Below are 19987 nucleotides of genomic sequence, written 5' to 3' on the forward strand. Positions count from 1 at the left end.
TGTCACAAATCCTAAACATCCGAGGCTATTTTAAAGGTATGGGCACAACCATTTTCTTAATTGCCATACCACCAAACTCTGCAAAAATGGGTGATTAAACAAAATCAAACAAGCTAGCTGCATGGTCAAATTGGTCAAGCATGTTTGATGGCATGGCCAGCACAGCGTGGGGGCGGGGGGCACAGCACTGACCTGCATGACGGCGGTGAGGAAGCCGGTGGGCGCCACGAAGGCGGGCAGCCAGCACAGCGTGGGGGGTGCTCGGGGGGCGTTGGCCCAGCCCTGCAGGTGCGCGCCGCGCAGGAACAGCTCGCGGCACCACGCGCCCAGCGGCTTCATCGACGGACGACCTGCACGACCACAATACCCCACATTAAAGGCCCAAGAACACTAACAACACGATTTGACCTGGTGGGCCCCACTGGGGTTTGCTAACTCTCCCTGAGGAGCGTATGGAACAATGTGCGATGTCGATTTGGACCCGGTGTCTCCTAGGTGACGGAAGGACGATGATCCACCCAAAACTCACCGCCTACAGGCCCCGCGTCTAGAGTCGTTTCTCGAGTCTGCTGACACCGAAAATACTTTACTACTAAATATCTCTTTACCTCTTAACCAGAAGCTGGGGGTCCTGCCCTCAAAGATGCACAGGTACATGGTCTCCAGCATCTCAGACATCACCACCAGACCCTCGATAGCGCGACGTAACTCCTGCATCAAATACGATTATGACGTCAAGGGTTTTTGCTGTAGATCCTTAAGAGTAGACCAATCAAAATGTGGGTATATTTCTAATCTTTATATGAAAGCCGATCCCGACATAGTGGGGATAAGGTTCGGGAGATCATCTCTAATCTTTATATACTAAGCACACCATATTCTAGTAAAATATTATTCGAAGCATGTGAACTAAAAACAAAAAAGAAGCAGTCTTTACGACAGCAATACGTTTAATACTAGACCACGATTGTTAAATAAGTGTGCGTAAAAGACCCATTTTCATAACATTATTCCACCATGTTACAAATTCCGGTACAGTGTTCATACAAAAGCCCGTGGTCCTTTGCAAATCAATGAGTACCACTTAAGTTTATGATAATCATTCTCTTAACTGCACATTACCTTGAGTCCCATAGTAATCATGTTGATGAGCACGTTATAGTAGCCAATCTCCTGCAGTAGGGAGACGCACATAGGCATCACGATCTCGGGCCCCATCATGCGTTCAGTTGTCTCCATGTCGATACGAGCTGGCAGCTTGTTTAGCATCTCTTGAGCTAGCTCGTCAACCTAGTGGGGGATTTTTAATCAGACGTTTTGTACAAATTAAAACAATGGAAAACTAGCATCGGCTTCACCAGCTTTTGAAAAGTAGGCTTAAGTTGTAATCAATAAATGTAGTAAACACTAAAATAATATTTCAAATAGGTCCAGTGGCAGCGATTCTTGAGATTAGAGTGTTACATTAAACAAATGAACTCTTCATCAAAACATAGGCTGTAATATTTCTGGGCATACTGTTTTAGAACTGGTATTATGGTTACATATATGTAAATGTAATACTAAAAATGTTGAGGATTTTCAGTATACAGTCTACAGTATAGTGTAAATCTATCATAAACTATTATAGATTAGCTACAATATATGGTACCTTTTGGTCTTCCCCACCACCGGCGCCGCCGCCGCCCGTGCTGGCCAGCGCGAACAACGTCGAGCACATGATCAGAGCGTCCTGACATAACATTAGCGTGTTAATATATAGAAAATAGTTTAGAATACTAAAAATCCGCTATCTACACTACACGCTAAACGCTCATGTATTGTGTCATCAGAATTCAACATTTCATCCTAATCGACGACCGGGAAGTGGGTCAAATAAAGATTCTGAGAGATTTGCTAACTTAACAGATAAAGTATCCCCATCAAACGAAACATATACGACTTACTAAAAAAGAGGAGCTTCTTAATCCGATTAGATAAATAGATAAACATATAAGGGAATAGAATTTAAACTCAAGGTCACAACTTTACATGTTATTCCGAAGTGAATTCTATATCTACACGGTGCATGTGGCTGGATGTAGCAAGCTAACATGCGCAAGTGACAAGAGCACGCGGGTGGGTAATTTGCTTTGGCACATTTTTAAAATGCATGTAACCTGTGCATGTGCCTCAACATGCGCAAGCTACTAGCACTATGTAGACGCACCAATATGTTAGGTACGACTCCAGCGATCCATCCCGCGGGATGTGTTACATATATAATATAGACACATTGCATACCAATTTATAATAAACTAGCTTTCGCCCGCGGTTTCACCCGCGTCCCATAGCCAGATGGTGACAAAAACTATCCTTAAACCTTCTCCCGGGTCTAAGTTACTTCCCCTCTAATTTTCAGCCAAATCGGTCAAGCCGTTTTCATGATGTCGTGACAACGAAAACCGGGTTTCATTTTTATTTATATAGATTGTTGAAAGGTTCTTCTAACCTGCAGACAGACATGTGTTGCTGGGAAGTTTGTTGCGCCACTTCTTATTCCCAGCAAAAACACATAGGAAATGGTGAAGAGTGGGCATTTTGGGGGCTGTCTTTTGTAAACTGACGTTCGAAAAGTGCTGTTTTGCAGCCTAATTTGGATAAATGATTGATTTGATTGATGTGTTACCTGTGCGAGCGTGGCGACGTCGGCAGAGGCGTGCTGGCCGACGGACTCGGCGCGCTCGTAGGCCGGCAGCAGGTCCAGGAAGTCGCGGTACGACTCCAGCGACCCGTCCCGCGGGATGTGGTACGCCGGGATCGACGACAGCCTAAATACCAGATAGTTTTACTTGTCGGAATATTGAACGTACAAAAAAATAATAACAAGTAGGTTCCAAACTCCAGGCTGCCTGTCTGGAGACTATAGCTTACTCCTCAACTGGTCTTTATGTGAAAAAGCCCTATGTTTCTGATATAGGATTACAGAGGACCCTCATCATCGAGATAGGCTATTCTCAGCCGGGCGAGGAATCCGCAGGTTTAAACATGTATAACAGCTATAGTCTATTTATCTAATGATGAGGTGACCGAATTTTGCTTTGAGTATATGTAATTGAAAAAGATTTATTCGTGATGGGCAGATTTCTTCAGCCCATTTCATATTACCTCTGTTACCAAACAAACTGCTAACTAAACTTAAATACATCAAAACATCGAAACCACTTTCAATTTAGAATTTCCCACAATCCGCACTGACCTGTAAAAGGGTGTTTCAAGGGCATCCTCATTGAAGAACTGGTTTATATACGCTATCAGCACGCGCTTGTCCCAGTCGTCGGTAATGTGTCCGCCGTAGTTGATGATCGCGAACAAGTACCGGAGAGCGTCCCACGGCACCTCTTCGTATTCTTCTAGATAATTCGCTAGAAGATTGTCTGATACCTGGAGGATATTCCCAAAACTTCATATTTCTATGGAAATTGAATTGCTTATTTTACTGGTATGGTGAAGTGGATTCCAATGCTAAATAAACTCGTGTTTCTTGATTTACAACTTGTAGGAGGGATTTAAAGTTATCTACTAATATCGAAGCTCCAAATTCTTTTTTGTATCTTTCACCTTTGAGCACAATACGGAAACGTATCATTTCTATTTACTTAATCCAAAAAGTCTGTTAGGAATTTCACAAGTAAGAAGATTTCGCTGAGACGGATTTCCGAAAGACCTTAGAAAACAATATATTGGGATATGTATTGTTTACCATAAACTCTTTTGTGTGTTACCGTAAACTATTTCAAATTGCTAATAAATGCCACAACTCACTACACAAATAAACACAAAAACTCACATCAAAATCAGCATCATTGAAGCTATAAACAGCATTGTATCCCAACTGCCGGAATCTCTTCCGTGCAATCAGAGTGCAGTGGAAGAAAGACACGCAAAACAGTAGCCTCCGGTACTTGGGAGTCGCTTCGTCAAACTTGTCCTCGTTGATGTTCGCGAATAGGCGGACCAAGTTGCCTTTTAGACCCTGAGTAAGGTGGGGAGTATATAAGTCAGTTTTGGAGAGGTTTTTCTAATGAACCAAGGTCATGGTGCTGCCAGATAACACTTATTCTCTCATTCATATAGTCAAGTTTAACTGATCAGTGACACATTACTTGAACTTATATTTAATATTATTTTGTGATATGGGAGCAAACAAGCAAATGAAACGATCAAACGACTAGTGTCGCCCATACACACTCAATAGGTATCTCAGGAGCGATGACACAAGACTGATGCAGGCGTTACCGATTCGAATTAATCAATAAACATAATAGGTATATTTTAGGCTTTATCTTTATAATAATAAAATTGTGCCTTGTCTTTCATCTTCAAAATAAAAAAAAAACCTTTGCTAACAAACCTGTGGCGGTTCAGTGGTCATCTTGATGCTCCTCTGTAGCATGTTAAGAGGAAACTTGTCATCAGGCATGGAGGACAGCCACAGCCGGAACCGCGGGTGGATCTTCGGGTTGTCCAGGCCTCGGAGCGAGCCCAGCCACTCGCATGCCAGGTGACAGTTGGCGAGGAACACCCAGCCGCCTTCTTTCATCCCGTGTGAAAGCATCCTGATAACGGATTATTAAAGCTAGTATTAATCCTGAGGGATAGTTGCGTGACTTAAAGTGACCCTGGTACGTGAAGGACTCCAGAAGTCTAGAAAAGGTAGATGTTTAGTCAGTAAATAAGTTTTAATGAGTTAGAAAGATGCACGGAGTAAATCAAAGTTTAACTGATGAAAATATATGATTGTTCCTTTCTTATTCTTGGTGTAATTTTAATCCGTATTTATTACTATGAGAGTAATGCCTAAGTTAAGTTATCCTAATCGTCCGTTTTTCTTAAACAACTGTGTAATATGAAAATCGGAGTAAACAGTGGTTTTAGAAAAACTTACTGTCTGTGTTGTCTGTGACAACGTAAACGTAACTTAAACCTACGAGTCTGACACTCCCTCACCCTACACTCATACGGGGAGAGGTCAAGGACGATTTCCCATTAAAAGAAGCTAATATTAATCCATGCAAGTAAGTACTTAGTGACGCCTACAACCCTGAGTGGTGATAACAATCGAAAGATTAAGAGGAGAGGAAACGAAATGGGAAGGCCTTTGCCAGTGGGAACATAAGGGCTAAAAAGAAGCTAGTATTTATCTGTGTGTATACTTGGTAGCAGTAGGCGCTTGTCCCTGCCCCAGCGACAGCGAGGCGAAGCGGTCGAACATCTTGACGTCCTGCGCCAGCTGGATCAGCGCCGCCGTGGGGTCCACGCCCGGCGACAGCACGAACAGCAGCGACGTCTTCCACGACGACTCCTCCCATGCTGCCTGGGGGGAATGACAAGTCATGTATGTTGAGAAGTATAGCTCTGTATACTGGTGTTTATGGCGGTTGCACATAATACCGACTTCACACAGACTTCCATAGTTTTGTCTACGCAACAAATCCGCGCGTAACAAAGGGGTGGGAGAGGGGTAAGTGGGACTTCCCGGTATACCCACAAAACTCTGACCTCGCTTGAGTGGAGGGGGTCTGGGAATCTATAGCGTCCAGTCCCCACCAGCGACTGCCCGTCTTACGGTAGGCCCCTCATACCTCCCCCAGTGGGGAACGGTTGTTCAACTTACCCTAATATCGAGTACAGGCGGCTCCACATATCTAGGCCCCAGCACGTTGATGATGAAGGTGGTGATGCAGGCGGACACGCGGTCCACGCGCAGCGAGCGGATGAACAGGATCTTCTGGAAGTCGCTGCAGATGTCGTTCCAGTCACCTGAGGATATAACATGTAGGAGGGAGATGCTTCAAGTATCGGTGATAACCTTTTGTATGCGAACCATATTTCTAGCAAAATGTAGTTACTCTTCTGCTTTTGACTGTAACCTTTTTTTAAAAAAGGAACTCATCGAATGACGCCTGTCTCGATGTCGGTAGGTATTTGGTATGACAGTATCAGCGTATAAATGACTTCATGTGTTCGATTATTATTTATCCCCCTGTGTTCCAGGACCTTTTTATCCTTGACCATAATGAAATTCTGCTATTGGCAGTCGCAGTGATGAGTCTAGCATAAAATAATAAATAGCGTGCCAAAATTTCTACAATGCGCTTTGCAAGCGAGCCTATATGCTAGTAGTGGACTAGCACCATAACAATTCCTCATCCCCAATTTTGGTTGAATCTCACCATTCTACATATTTTATAAGCCCTTGCAGATTATTTTAAACGTTCAGTAAATCCTCTCACCAATAAGCGGCTGTGACTCCGGTTCGGGATGCAGGTACCAGTCCTTCCACTCCTTGCTGAGGCTCTCGAAGACGTCCACGATGCCGTGGAAGCCCGGCAGCTTGTCCATCTCCGTGATGTTGTCCCAGCAGTCGTCTGGCATCCAGTCTGTGAGGAGACGTAGCTAGGTTTGAGATTATGTTCTTGATAGGGTTTATTATGAGGTCTCTGTTGAGCAGAACTCAAAAGATATAAAATCTAGTAACTGGAATTAAACTTATAAAGAAAATACAATAGTACCTAACGGGTTTTACTTATTTTAGTCAGAACATAGAACGTTAAATGAAAAGAAAATACATAGGTCTGGAAGTGGGTGATTGATACACTCGTACATCGGAGAGCACGTTAAGGGTCCTGCTTGTGATCTCTCTCTGGTGGTGTCGGATTGTCGTCCCACCGCGCCATGAGAGAAGGAATAGTGGGTGCACCGCAGTCCAAGCAAATGCTAGAGCACTATAATATGTCCTGCACAGTTGGCTGGTCTCCTTGTGTGAGAACAGCCGACGTGGCCGAAATCGGTCTTGGACGCCATTATTATACTTACTAGTAGGGTTATCAGGCTGTTCTGATCTGTCCAGTACGACGCCTCCTTTCAGCAAGAACATGTACTCGTTGCGGGACATCTTGCCCATTTGGAACAGGATGCGGGACACTATGTGGAAAGATAGCAGGAGTTTGTGACGCTCGAATAGGGCGCGACATGTGTTTCTATAAGGAATAGAAAATTTGAAGAACAGGTAAAATTCAATAAGACTAGTATTCGTAATAACTACGAATAGATTTACAGTAAAAGTAACAAGTTTTCGAATTAATTAATATACTCGAGAGTAATACTATGAAAAACGAATCAAAACAAACTAAGTACCTCCTTTTTTGGAGTCGGTTAAAAATAAAGGACGCTCATGAAAATAAAGACTTATGATCAGTGGATTTCTGTAAGATGATCATCTTTGTGTATGCTTCAATGGGTTTCTGTCTGATAAGTCTGATAACCAGTGTTTAGGAGTTATCAAGAGGACAGTCACTTCATATAAAATACTGGTACTCATCGTCATCCGGTTACCCTGGAAGCCGACCCCAACAAAAAGCTACGCAGATCATAATGTCAGAATAGTTTCCTCATACTCACTTATAAACAGCATAAGTATGAAACTCGTTCAAATTATTAATCCTGTCTTCAAGCTCCCCGGCTTTAGGGCTTCGGTCTATAGAGTACGTGAACAGGTCGATGTAGGCGTCTAGAGAGAACTGGTACATTGGATCGATGCGGGATAAGTCGTTTAACGCGAAGAATAGCACGGAAGCCCGAACCGCTACGGGCACGTAGCCCTATAAAGAGAATTGAGAATTATATATATTAAGGGTTCCATGACAAGGGGTAAAACAGGACCTTATAATTTGATGGGTCCTAGTTGCCTAAAATAAATAATTAATACTAGGACTTCGCTTTGTTGATCTGACCTTATGTATTGTATATGTATTATGTATCTCATAAACCCTTATAGTTAAATAGTTGAAATTTTCATCAACGATGTATTTTTGTTATCGCTATAACAACATTTACTGGAAATATTTCATGAGCTACCACACAAAGTGCAAATGTGAAATAAAATTTTGTAAATATCTATGTATCGATACTACTTAAAAAAAATGTCTGAAGTTAACTTTTGAGAAACAATTTACTAATCATTGATCCATTTTGGTAGGCATTTAAAATTTTTGGTACTAAAATAGGTAAAATAGGCATGATGACAGTAATCAAAAATCATTAAAATAATATATTTATTAAATTAAACTTGAAGCTTGGAATATAAAACGCGCATTGTTTTCTTTATTAATAATGTGATTAATATGTATTTTTATAAAATAAAATTACGAAATAAGGCAATCCGCCATGATATCTTGAACACTAATCAGAGCTCGTGACGTCATCTCTCAAAACAACTCGCGCGAAAGCGCGCGAACGTCACATTTCGTTATTGTGAACTTCCACTGCGATCTTTGTTTTTAATTAATGAATTGTTTATAACACGAGTTATGGAGCCCGGATTTATCAAGGCAAACAGCGCTAATTTGCCTAGAATTGATATCATAATGCTGGGAAAGTTTTTGGCATCAAATGAAGATTTTTGTTCAGCTGAATTTAGAAATGTTAAAACTTCCATGTAAGTATACTAGTTTAATTAAAAAACAATGAGATGAAACCTAACCTCGAAATAGTTATTTACATTATAAACTATGCTAAAATCTAGAGAACTATGTAATAACTTACATCAAAGTGATCTTCACAAAAATAAAGTTGTACCCTGGGCAATATTGCTTTTGAATCTCGCCTTGCAAGTTTAAGCCACTTGTTTCGTATTTTTAGGGTTCCGTAGCCAAAATGGCAAAAACGGAACCCTTATAGTTTCGTCATGTCCGTCTGTCCGTCTGTCCGTCTGTCCGTCTGTCACAGCCGATTTACTCGGAAACTATAAGTACTACAGTGATGAAATTTGATGGGAATATGTGTTGTATGAACCGCTACAAAAATATGACACTAAATAGTAAAAAAAAGAATTGGGGGTGGGGCCCCCCATACATGTAACTGAGGGATGAAATTTTTTTTTTCGATGTACATACCCGTGTGGGGTATCAATGGAAAGGTCTTTTAAAATGATATAAAGTTTTCTAAAAAACATTTTTCTTAAAGTGAACGGTTTTTGAGATATCAGCTCTCAAAGTCGTAAAAAGTATGTCCCCCCCCCCTCTATTTTTATAACTACGGGGTATAAAATTCTAAAAAAAATAGAGGTGATGCATGCTAATTAACTCTTTCAACGATTTTTGGTTTGATCAAAGTATCTCTTATAGTTTTTGAGATAGGTTGATTTAACTGTAATTTACGGAACCCTTCGTGCACGAGTCCGACTCGCACTTGGCCGGTTTTTATTTTATTGTGAGGAACGTACACAATTAACTTATCAGGAGTTGTTTTGGATGTGTTCTTACACTGGGGGACCCCACAACACCTATGCCCTTTCGAATTCATATTTAATAACACAAAAAACTTAATTATTGCACGAGCGTTGTTTACTTGCGTCTTGTAATTTCAGTCGTGACGTCACAAGTGACGACATGACACTGACAAGCGTTTTCGCGCCGGATTCAAAGTGGACAGAGAAAAATGCAATTATTTGATAAAAAAACTTCGCATTTTCTAAAAATTAATAGTTTTTCATATAAAATAGACGTATACCTACATCATAAAAAGGAATTTAAAAATTTGTCATCATGCCTATTATATGAACATATTTGTTAGGATTTTAAATACTTACCGCTCTAGCCGTATCGATTTCCTTCTCCGTGACCTGCGAGGTGATGAGCGCCTCCTTGACGTCCAGCGAGGTGCGCTGTGACGTCTGCAGCGTGAGGAACAACTCCTCGTTCTCCAGAAGAGGCACCTGCGACTCGTACATGATGCGGAGCAGGTCGTTTTCTAAATCCACCTGAGGATAGGATGTAAGTCGTGAAATAAAGTTATTTTTATCTCTGTCTTATTTGGGGTTTGTGTTAAAAAGTTATCTCGAAATTTAAGGGCAAGAGAGGGGGGGGGGGGTAGTGGGATTCTGAAACTGTTTCTCCTGCATTTGGCGAGGAAGAGTTGGTTGAAGATTTTACATCTGGAAAAACTCCTGATAAAATATACACAATTACACAAAGTAAAACGGGTAAAAAAATGTTTCATTGGGTCATTTATAAATAACACTTTTATCATGAAAAATAATCAATGTTCAGTCTATTTGAAGTCTAACAGCCAGTTTCTTCATCAAATGTTAAAGCCAAAGTAAGAGTCAAAGTAATGTCTAAAGTTAAAGTAACGGTCAAATTCAATTTTTCTGTTAGTTTTGCTGTCACTTGGCAAAACGGCCTTGGCCTTGAAAAAACGAATTTGACCGTTACTTTTACTTTAGACATTACTTTAACTTTAACTTTTGATGAAGAAACTGGCCGTAAATAGAAATGACTAAACTATACACGAAAAATGTCCCGTTCAAAGGGTTCAACTTGGAAGAACCTCTTTCCTTTGCTCCTTGACCGCTTTGTTGAGCATGGTCGTCCTCGCGAGGGTGTGTGGAGTAGTGTAGAGTCCTCGTGCTACTCACGAGCACTTTCTTGTTGTGCGCGATGGAGAGCACGAGCGTGTCCTTCATCTGCTCGAGCTGCGGCCGCTCCTTGCGCACCACGATGCCCAGCAGCTGCGCCGTCAGGCCCTGCTCCTTCACCGCGAAGTTCACCATCGTCGTCTTCGTTAGGGTTTCCGGGGTGTACACTGGGTTGCCTGTAGGTCCAATAAAAAGATCATCATCTGCCTAGCCTTCCCCAACTTTGTTGGGATTGGCTTCCAGTCTAGCCGGATGCAGCTGATTACCAGAGCTTTACTTGGAGCGACTGACCTCCTTAACCCAGTTAATCCGAGCATCCTGATACCGCTTGATAATACTGGTTGACTACCTCTGCCTAACGACTGCCAAAGGTGTTCAAATGATTTGTTTATTGTGCTTTCCAAAACGCAACAGCAAGATGATCCACTGTCCCCGGATCGAAAGCGCCAAGCGATCAAAAATTTATTACACTGGATTCTCTCACACACTGGAGCAATTGTACTGACCACCCACTAAGATATGACAATAGACGTGAAACTGTGTATTTGTATGTGTGTCTGTAAATATTTTGCTATCGCTCACCAAGTTTAGTAGTCAAATAAAGATGGAAGTCCGGATGGTAGGACACCATCTTATCATTGAACTTGATGACCTTGGAAGCACCAATAGTTACTATCGCCTTCTCCAAGATAGGAGCAATGGAAGGATCTAGAACCTCGCCCACATTCTGTATCAGGATGGGCTTCCCTTCAGAGAGGCAAGTCTCCATTATTCGCAGGTAATTCGGCTGACCGAAATCTACCACCTGTGGGGGAGATTTTATTTATTTGTAGGGGAAATATGGGTGCTAGACGATGGACTGATTTTTATTTATTTTGAAGATAAATCTACTCTCTGGATGTAGGTATATCTAATAGAAGAACCTCAGCAATTGTTATCTAGCTGTCTTTTGTAAAATTATGTTAAAGAATCGTTATAGATTGCTACAATGTTATTGTAGAAATGTATTAGGAAACTGTTTGCTCTGGATGGTTCTCTTACTGGTAGACCTGAGAATAAAACAATTATTTTAGTTGACTTACTAACCTGTATGCCATTCTTCTCCTCGAGGCGGGAGATCCATATGAGTGCCTGTCCCTGTGGGTCCACGGCCAGCGGCCAGCGAGTCGCGCGGACTACTATGATGCCGTTTTCAGCACTGAAGTTATCGTCTGTAAAATAGGTCGTATTTTGTTTATTTTTGATATTTGGCAGTGGCAAATGCAAATCAACAGCTTGTTTATCGTAACCAGCTAACCAGGCAATCCCATATAATTCCAGTCTCTTAGCGTGGCATCGTCCAGCAAGAACTTCTTCATGCTAAGATCCATTGTCACCGGCAGAGATTCATTACATACCTACAGTGTAGATCAGTATTAATATTAAGACGACACGGGAAAAATACATTCAGCTATATCCCAATAAGAAAAGTGTAAAACTTAACATCACGCAAACATACAAAGTAATCGAAATTATGATTTTCGAAGGCATTTGCGATTACGTCATACACAAAGTATTTCCTTATCCTACCTGCCAGGGCTGTGGGATTGTTCGGAAGAGTTACCGAGGCTCTGGTACATAAAGGGCTTCAGAAGGAACATGATGGGTTTAAGTCAAAAAGAGTCTGAGACTCCCTCACTCTGCTAACTTACCAGGGGGCAATAAAAGGCTGATGAATGACACACAAAAAACTTTCTTACCTCTAAGAACCAGTCGTCCATAAGAGCTTCTCTATATTCCGACACGAATGGTCCAAGATAGGCCACGAAGCCAGTGGCGATCAGACAGTCGCCCGGCAGGTTGTCAAATTCCTTGTCCAGACGTTCCACTGTCATCTCCCAGCGTTCCTTCTCACCTAGGAGTCGTCAGAAGTGTTTTATACGTCTAATAATTAACTTAAGTATTTACTTTTTCTTTTTCCTTGAAACAATAATCTTCTAGCACCTATAAAAATGATTCAAGCTGTATCCGTGTCAATTAGTTTTGTTTTGGCACTTGCGCTGATGGCTAACAAGGCCCTATACATTTCCTCAAAACATTCCTGATTTCTATCATATGATGCTAGGTTGTCCGTCGTTTAACAAAAATTAGCATATAATTATATCTTTGGCGTAATAACGTCATGATTTCAAAACAATGCTAAACGCAACCCGCTATAGATAAAATCGTTAACTAATGTGCTAGCTTTTGCAGGCAATCCCATGTAATCTCTTTCACGCATCTTACTCAAAAAACGTTGACTAACAGCCAATTTCATCATCAAAAGTAAAATCCAAAGTAAAAATCAAAGTAATGTCTAAAGTAAAAATAACGGTCAAATTCAGTTTTTCTATTAGTTTAGCCTTGTAAAAACGAATTTGACCGTTACTTTTACTTTAGACATTACTTTGACTTTTATGTTTGATGAAGAAACTGGCCGTTAAGAAGCAATTCTCACCAGACAGCCCAGTGATCAGCGCCTCAGCCCTCTCCAGCTTGAGCTGCAGCATCCTGGACCTCCTCTCCAACTCCTCCTTCTGCGCGACCTTCTCGTCGTACTCGCGCTGCAGCCGCGCGATCATCTCGCTGAGCTCGCGCAGCTTGGCACGAGCTTCCGCGAGGATCTGCTGCTTCATGCGAAGGGATTCTAAGGCTTCTTCTAGACGCTCCTTCTTGGGTTTTACGATTCTGGATTCAGATTATTGGTGTATAAGGTTGAATTCAGAAAGTGAGTATCATATATAACTCATGGGACAGAGAAATTATTAAAGGTTGAGATCTTGGTAAATATATTAAATTTAGGGGTGCTGTGGTTTATAAAAACTTGTAAATGGAAAAACGAGACTAGAATAGTAGCAACAATAGTTATTTCAGGTACGAAATGACGATCAACAGAAAAGAATTATGTCAGTTCAAACCACCGCCGCTTGTCTTGAGATTGAAGTGTCAATATTTAAAGAACTAGCAGACCTCTGCCTACAATAATCCTGGACTGCATACATTCAATTTTCATCAAATACTTGACACAAAGACTTGGCAGCTGACGACACAGTGCCCACAATCTCAGGATCGAAGTCTGACTTCAAACTATAAGAACCATTCTTTTAAAGAAATGACATAGTAATGGTCTCTACTCACTTGAATATCTTGCCATACTTCTCGATGGCTCTCACCCAGAGACACAGAGACTTGGCAGCCGACGACACAGTGCCCACAATCTCAGGATCGAAGTCCGGCTTGACGGTGTAAGTGCCGATTTTCTTCAGCGTTTTGTCAGATATGTTATCCTTGTCGAAGTCACGAAGTCGGTCTAGGAAGTATTGGTCGCCGAGCTGCCGTTTCGCCTCGGCCCATGTTGGTTCTTTCTGGAGTATTGTAGATTTTTGTAAGACTCTGGATATTTTGGTTCTAATACTCAATCTACATACATGTATGAGGAACTTTTAATGACAATGTGTTCAAAAATTTGTGTAGCCAAAATAAATACAAATAACAAAATATATAGGATGACTGGTAATAAGTGCACGATAATGTAACAGCTGTTCCAAATTTTGAACTTTGTTTTCCTACTGTAATTATATTAATGAAAAAAAAAGTTTCTTTGGAAAAATTTATGGAAATTACGTGTTCGATTATCGGTCACTCCAGTCACCCTATTTATCAAAGTTTTCAGCCAATTGCAATGATAATAATTTAATAGTTTAGAATGTACCTGAAGCAATATAAGTACAGCTTCCAACACCATCTCGACCTTCTGCGGCGGCTTCGCGTACGACTTCACTTCAGTGATGTCTTTCTTGTTCAAAGCGTCCAAGGCCTACCGATAAATCAAGCGCTATTATATCATTATTCATAAGTTGTGGTGGCCTAGCGGGTAAAGAACCTGAACCTACCACCTCTCAGGAATGAGTGTGGGTTCGATTTCAGGTCAGGCTAATACCAATGTAACGTTTTTATGTACGTTTTAAGTCTATCTTGGACACCAATGACCGTTTTTCGGAGGGCACGTTAAACTGTAGGTCCCGGCTGTCATTTTAAATCTTTGACAGTCGTTACGGGTAGTCAGAGACCAGTAAGTTTGACAACCAGTCTTACCAAGGGGTTGCCCGGATAACTGGGTTGAGCATCAGCTAACCTCTAACCTCTTCCTCCATGGTCTTCTTACTCCTGAACCCCTACATTCTTACCTTGATGGCCTCTTCCAGCGCCGGCATGGCAGCAGCCAGGTCCCTCATGGCGGCATCAGCCAGCTTCTTGCACTGCACCTCTTCCTCCATGGTCTTCTTACTCCTGAACCCTGGACTAAGGTCTTACCTTGATGGCTTCTTCCAGCGCCGGCATGGCAGCAGCCAGGTCCCTCATGGCGGCATCAGCCAGCTTCTTGCACTGCACCTCTTCCTCCATGGTCTTCTTACTCCTGAACCCTGGACTAAGGTCTTACCTTGATGGCCTCTTCCAGCGCCGGCATGGCAGCAGCCAGGTCCCTCATGGCGGCATCAGCCAGCTTTTTGCACTGCACCTCTTCCTCCATGGTCTTCTTACTCCTGAACCCTGGACTAAGGTCTTACCTTGATGGCCTCTTCCAGCGCCGGCATGGCAGCAGCCAGGTCCCTCATGGCAGCATCAGCCAGCTTCTTGCATTGCACCTCTTCCTCCATGGTCTTCTTACTCCTGGCTGCGACACTGCGCTGCTGCTCATCAGCATTGCGTTGTTGTACATTGATGACGCCCATGTATTCTATGCATTGTTCCGTGTAGAGGCCCACTTGGACCTATAGTATAAGAGAATACCAATATAAGAATAACAATTACGATGTAAGAGTATGACATTGATGATGGTAATGACGACAACGATGATGATGATGACGACAATGATGATGATGACGACGATGATGATGATGATGATAAATATGATGATGATGATAACGATGATGATGAGGACAATGAAGATAACGATGATGATGATGATGATGATAAATATGATGATGATAACGATGATGATGGTGACAATGATGATAACGATGATGATGCTGATGACAATGATGATAAGGATGGTGATGATGACAATGATGATAACGATGATGATGATGACAATGATGACGATGATGATGATGATGACGACGATGATGATGATGATGAGGTTTTTGTAGGTTTGGTCCATACCTGTGCCTCGGCGAGTTCCTCAGACATCTGTCCGACGAGCTTGGTGGTCTCCTCCACCTTGCCGAGTCCGTTGCGCAGCTTGTTAGCTTGTAAAGCTATCTCATAGCGCTTCATCTTCAGCATTCTGATACAAATATGATTTAAATAAAATCTTTTTGGAAAATTACTTGATAAAAGAATTTCCGTATTTTTGAGTCTTTTATAGATGTGCAGTTTTTGCCAAGTAACTTTGCTGTACTGAACATGAAGTGTTTTAACAGGCTTTTGTCATGCCAAAAGCAGCCAACCTATAATAATAATAAGCCCTTTATTTCGGAAACCAGCTTTACCAGCCAACCTATACTTTTACAAAGACAAAGAAATGTGCAAGAAGTGAAATTGCTAACTTAAATACTCCAAAGTATTTAACACGCACTGTAAAATCAACAAGGGGTATTGGGTTCACTGGATTGAGGTCAGATAGGCAGTCGCTCCTTGTAAAACACTGCATCTCGGTACTCAGCTGCATCGAATAGACTAGAAGTCGACCCCAAAAAAGTTGGGGGGAGGCTCTGGAGTCGATGTAAAAATAGTTAAATAGCCTTATCCAGCATCATTCATACATGAACTGATGAAAACATTAAACGCCTACTTGTAGTACGGTGATTTTCACGATGAACTCACTCTTTATACCCAGCTACAAGTTCTAGATAGTTGGTGGGCGTGACGTAGTTGGTCCGACGCATCTCCTGCCACATCTTCAGCGAGTAGCGGCCCACCGACGAGTGGATCAGCGACATGATGGACGCCACCGACGCACGGAGGATGTCCTCACGACTTTCTATTAAGGACTCCATGCGACGTACCTGTAGTCATGGAATTTTATTTATCAATGAACAATGAACATGACATTACAACCATACAGAACAACAACATTTGTATAAATCCAAAAGTCCGAACAATGTTCGTAGTTGTTTTTGGACTGATTCAGCCTACCCCGCGTACTAGTAAGAAAATATGCAACGAGCTGTAAGGCTAGATGAAGCTAAGTGACCTTATAAGACGTTTGCACACACTGCACCACTACATTTCCACTGCATTACTTTCAATTGGGTAACCTTCAAGCTTACACACGTTACACACGACGCAGTTGTAAACTTTCTGATATTGCATACATAGTACACATTAATCAATATATGAGGATGATTGCTTTGCTCAACTTAATTAAATGGGAGCAAAAGAGCTGTATAAATTCTACTCCTTACGGACACATTAGAAAGGAGGATGAGCTATATATTGTATCCTCTTTACTTCAACAAATAAATAAGCTGAAATTAAGAAATTCTTTCCTAGTTTACACGGACCAAAAAGTGCCCCCTTACCCTAGGTCCAGTGATGGATGCCAGCAGCTCGACTCCATGCAGAAAGCGGTAGGCCACCTCCAGCAATGCCTCGCGCGGCCACTCCAGGAACCAGTTCGTCGTCGTAGCTTTGATCAGCCCCGGGTACTGACGGATGCGGTTCCTAGTAAGAGCAGAAGACCATGCTACTCCTTACCCTGGGTCCAGTGATGGAGGCCAGCAGCTCGACGCCATGCAGGAAGCGGTAGGCCACCTCCAGCAGCGCCTCGCGCGGCCACTCCAGGAACCAGTTCGTTGTTGTAGCGTTGATCAGAGCTGGGTACTGGCGGATGCGGTTCCTTGGAAAAAAAAATCAAATCAAAACAAAATTTACAAAAGACAGCCCCCAAAACGCCCACCCTTCACTACTTCCTATTTGTTTTTGCTAGGAAGAAAAAGTTAAAAGTCTGTAGGTTAAAAGAACCTTTCAACAAAGTACAGTGATTATTTTCATGGTCCACTGTTCGAAAATGAATATTCAAATTAAACAAGCAGCATACATATATGGCCAGGGTCAAATCGTAGATATTTCTTTAATGCTAATATAATAAATATGGGTTTTTATTAATACACCTTCGTCTACGAGAAATGAACTATACGAAAATATTATTTTTTCACCCAAATCTCTCAATAGATTTCCTTCCTAAACGCGGAAACTGAATACGTACAACTTAAGACTGTTTTTTTCTTGTTACAGCTTATTTATTTATTTATCTATACTAATATTATAAAGAGGAAAACTTTGTTTGTTTGGTTGTAATGGAACTCAAAAACTACTGGACCTATTTTAAATATTCTTTCATCATTAGAAAGCTATATTATCTGCGAGTAACATGGGCTATATTTTATCCCGGTGCGGACTGTAGCGCCCACGGGACGCGGGTGAAACCGCGGGAAAACGGCTAGTCTCGTAACTAGTCCCAAGCCTTGACCATAAGCATACCTGAACTCCTCCCCAATAGGGCTGAAGCACAGCACAATGTGGAGGTTACTCCTGACTCGCTCCAGCAGGAACAGGTACACCACCTCGTTGGTCTGCATCAGGTTCGCGGCCTTCATCGGCTTCTCTAGCGCTGACTTTATCTAAAAAGCCGTAAGTAATAGTGTTGCCTTATTTACAGGAATTTGATACGAAGCCTGGCAAGTGATAGTGTATAACATTAACTCATGTTATGACCCATATGAAGTCATGAGGTATGGATTAAGAAGATTTTACAAAAATACATCATCGTCAGGAAGTTAAACCTTTAAACATTTAAAGGGAAAGGGCTATTTTATATTGAATAATATGCGTACAAAAGAGTACAGTCATCATTAATTATTCCATGCGTCTCTATCTCTTCAGCTTCCTTCTATTGGTCTACGAATGTTTTTCCAGAGTTTAGGCTTCACAACTAGTAAGAGAAAGTTTCTTTTTTCTATCAGTCCTTTCGACCAGATGTCCATATTACAACTTGTGATTTTATGTAGCTATGTTATTCTTAAGTATTACGTAAACTTCTAAAGGTGATAGAACTTTATATATATAGACTTACATCTTCAAACTCATCAGGCTTATAAAGGTTGGTGATCTCCCCGCTGCTGAGCAAGTTGTTGATGATCTCGGTGAAGCATTCATCAGCTATCTGCGTGTCGGAGAATATGAACGTCGTCTTCTTGTGGTCTACGCCGCAACCCGTGTACAAAATCTGGTTTTGGGAGATATTGCTATGAATGGGATTTCTATAAGCGAAATTTTATTTTGGGTAGAAATTGTAAAGATTGATTCAGCTGAAATTGCTAAATAATCTGTCTAACCTTTTCTCAAGTATATTGCGGTCGGCTTCCAGTCTCACCAAATGCAACTGAGTACCAGTGTTTTATATAGAGACATTATTTATCTGATCTCCTCAACCCGGTTGCCTGCGCAATCAATCTAATACCCCTTTGTAACAATGGATGCCAGACTTTCTGGCTTGATATAAAAGTTCAAATCGACTTTACAGTGGCAAAATATGGAGGAACTCGTCATAACAAGATGGTCTAAAGACTAACATCGTTCAGACAATCTAAAGATTTATAAAAACAGATAATAGAGACTGTTTCCACGAAAATGGTACTAACCTTCAAGTCCTCTCTAAAGTCCTTGAGTCCATAGGTCTTGGTGACGACGACGGTAAAAGAGTTGTACTCGCAAATGTAAGTAGCCAAACGAGTCAGGCATGTACGACCGGAACCGCCTGGAATTCAATACATTCCTGTAACTCTCGAGGTAATTTGGTTTCCAGGGAGAATTTTCGAAAATTCAAGTAATGACTTACACACCATATTACGCAGATAAGAGTTTTCCAGATCAGACGTAAAGGAGACCTGACCTTAGATCCACTAAGAAGAAGGGTGGACAAAGAAGTTACAAGTGGGACTAGACAGTAGCTGTTGTTTTTACAGACAGGAGGTGACCTCGTATCGGAGAGCACATGAATGTCGGTACTGCTTGGGTTCCCTCTCCGGTGGTGTCGGATTGCCGTCCCATCGCGCTATGAGAGTGAAGGAATAGTGAGTGCACCTGTGTCCAAGCAAATACTTGCGCACTATATTATGTCCTGCGCAATTGGCTGATCTCGTTAAAGGAAAGCAGCCGACCTGAACGATTATCGGCCAAGAGGACATCATATACATATTGTGACGAACAAACCGACCGATGCCGACGCAGAGCATGTTGCCCCTCGGCTGCGAGATGACGCGGACGATGCGGCAGATGTGCTCGATGGCGTCCTTGAACAGCACCAGGTCCATCTTCACCACGCCCGGGCAGCTGTTGTACTCCTCCATCTGATTTGTTATGTATCTGAGAACAGAAATGATGAGTTACCATTCAAAATCTATAGAAAGGACAACATTCTTTCATGGCATCAGAATATACAAAATGTCGACTGGTAATCAGGTCTTTAAGACTCAAGAGCTTGGAAATTTAATATCCAAACAAGCA

The 19987-nt window shown here is 41.8% G+C and overlaps 1 protein-coding gene across 1 annotated transcript in view; it reads right to left on the minus strand.

Annotated features, from left to right (window-relative positions):
- Positions 1–19987, minus strand: part of LOC124629621 (dynein axonemal heavy chain 2) — a 57672-nt gene that overhangs the window by 1564 nt on the left and 36121 nt on the right. Inside the window, exons 48-77 of the mRNA XM_047163112.1 lie at positions 19698–19846; positions 19123–19238; positions 18555–18707; positions 17963–18102; positions 17177–17318; positions 16304–16485; positions 15641–15764; positions 15046–15249; positions 14190–14294; positions 13616–13842; positions 12936–13165; positions 12199–12353; positions 11757–11856; positions 11546–11670; positions 11042–11264; positions 10460–10635; positions 9632–9802; positions 7444–7643; positions 6859–7022; positions 6276–6422; positions 5657–5802; positions 5196–5356; positions 4394–4598; positions 3830–4015; positions 3239–3423; positions 2669–2810; positions 1652–1732; positions 1123–1290; positions 609–711; positions 193–350 (exon numbers count right to left, since the gene is read on the minus strand). Coding sequence (XP_047019068.1) covers positions 193–350; positions 609–711; positions 1123–1290; positions 1652–1732; positions 2669–2810; positions 3239–3423; positions 3830–4015; positions 4394–4598; positions 5196–5356; positions 5657–5802; positions 6276–6422; positions 6859–7022; positions 7444–7643; positions 9632–9802; positions 10460–10635; positions 11042–11264; positions 11546–11670; positions 11757–11856; positions 12199–12353; positions 12936–13165; positions 13616–13842; positions 14190–14294; positions 15046–15249; positions 15641–15764; positions 16304–16485; positions 17177–17318; positions 17963–18102; positions 18555–18707; positions 19123–19238; positions 19698–19846 — 4768 coding nt within the window. The remainder of the gene's footprint in view (positions 1–192; positions 351–608; positions 712–1122; positions 1291–1651; positions 1733–2668; positions 2811–3238; positions 3424–3829; positions 4016–4393; positions 4599–5195; positions 5357–5656; positions 5803–6275; positions 6423–6858; positions 7023–7443; positions 7644–9631; positions 9803–10459; positions 10636–11041; positions 11265–11545; positions 11671–11756; positions 11857–12198; positions 12354–12935; positions 13166–13615; positions 13843–14189; positions 14295–15045; positions 15250–15640; positions 15765–16303; positions 16486–17176; positions 17319–17962; positions 18103–18554; positions 18708–19122; positions 19239–19697; positions 19847–19987) is intronic.

The sequence above is a fragment of the Helicoverpa zea genome, chromosome 4 (assembly GCF_022581195.2).
Source record: "Helicoverpa zea isolate HzStark_Cry1AcR chromosome 4, ilHelZeax1.1, whole genome shotgun sequence".
Lineage (NCBI taxonomy): Eukaryota > Metazoa > Arthropoda > Insecta > Lepidoptera > Noctuidae > Helicoverpa > Helicoverpa zea.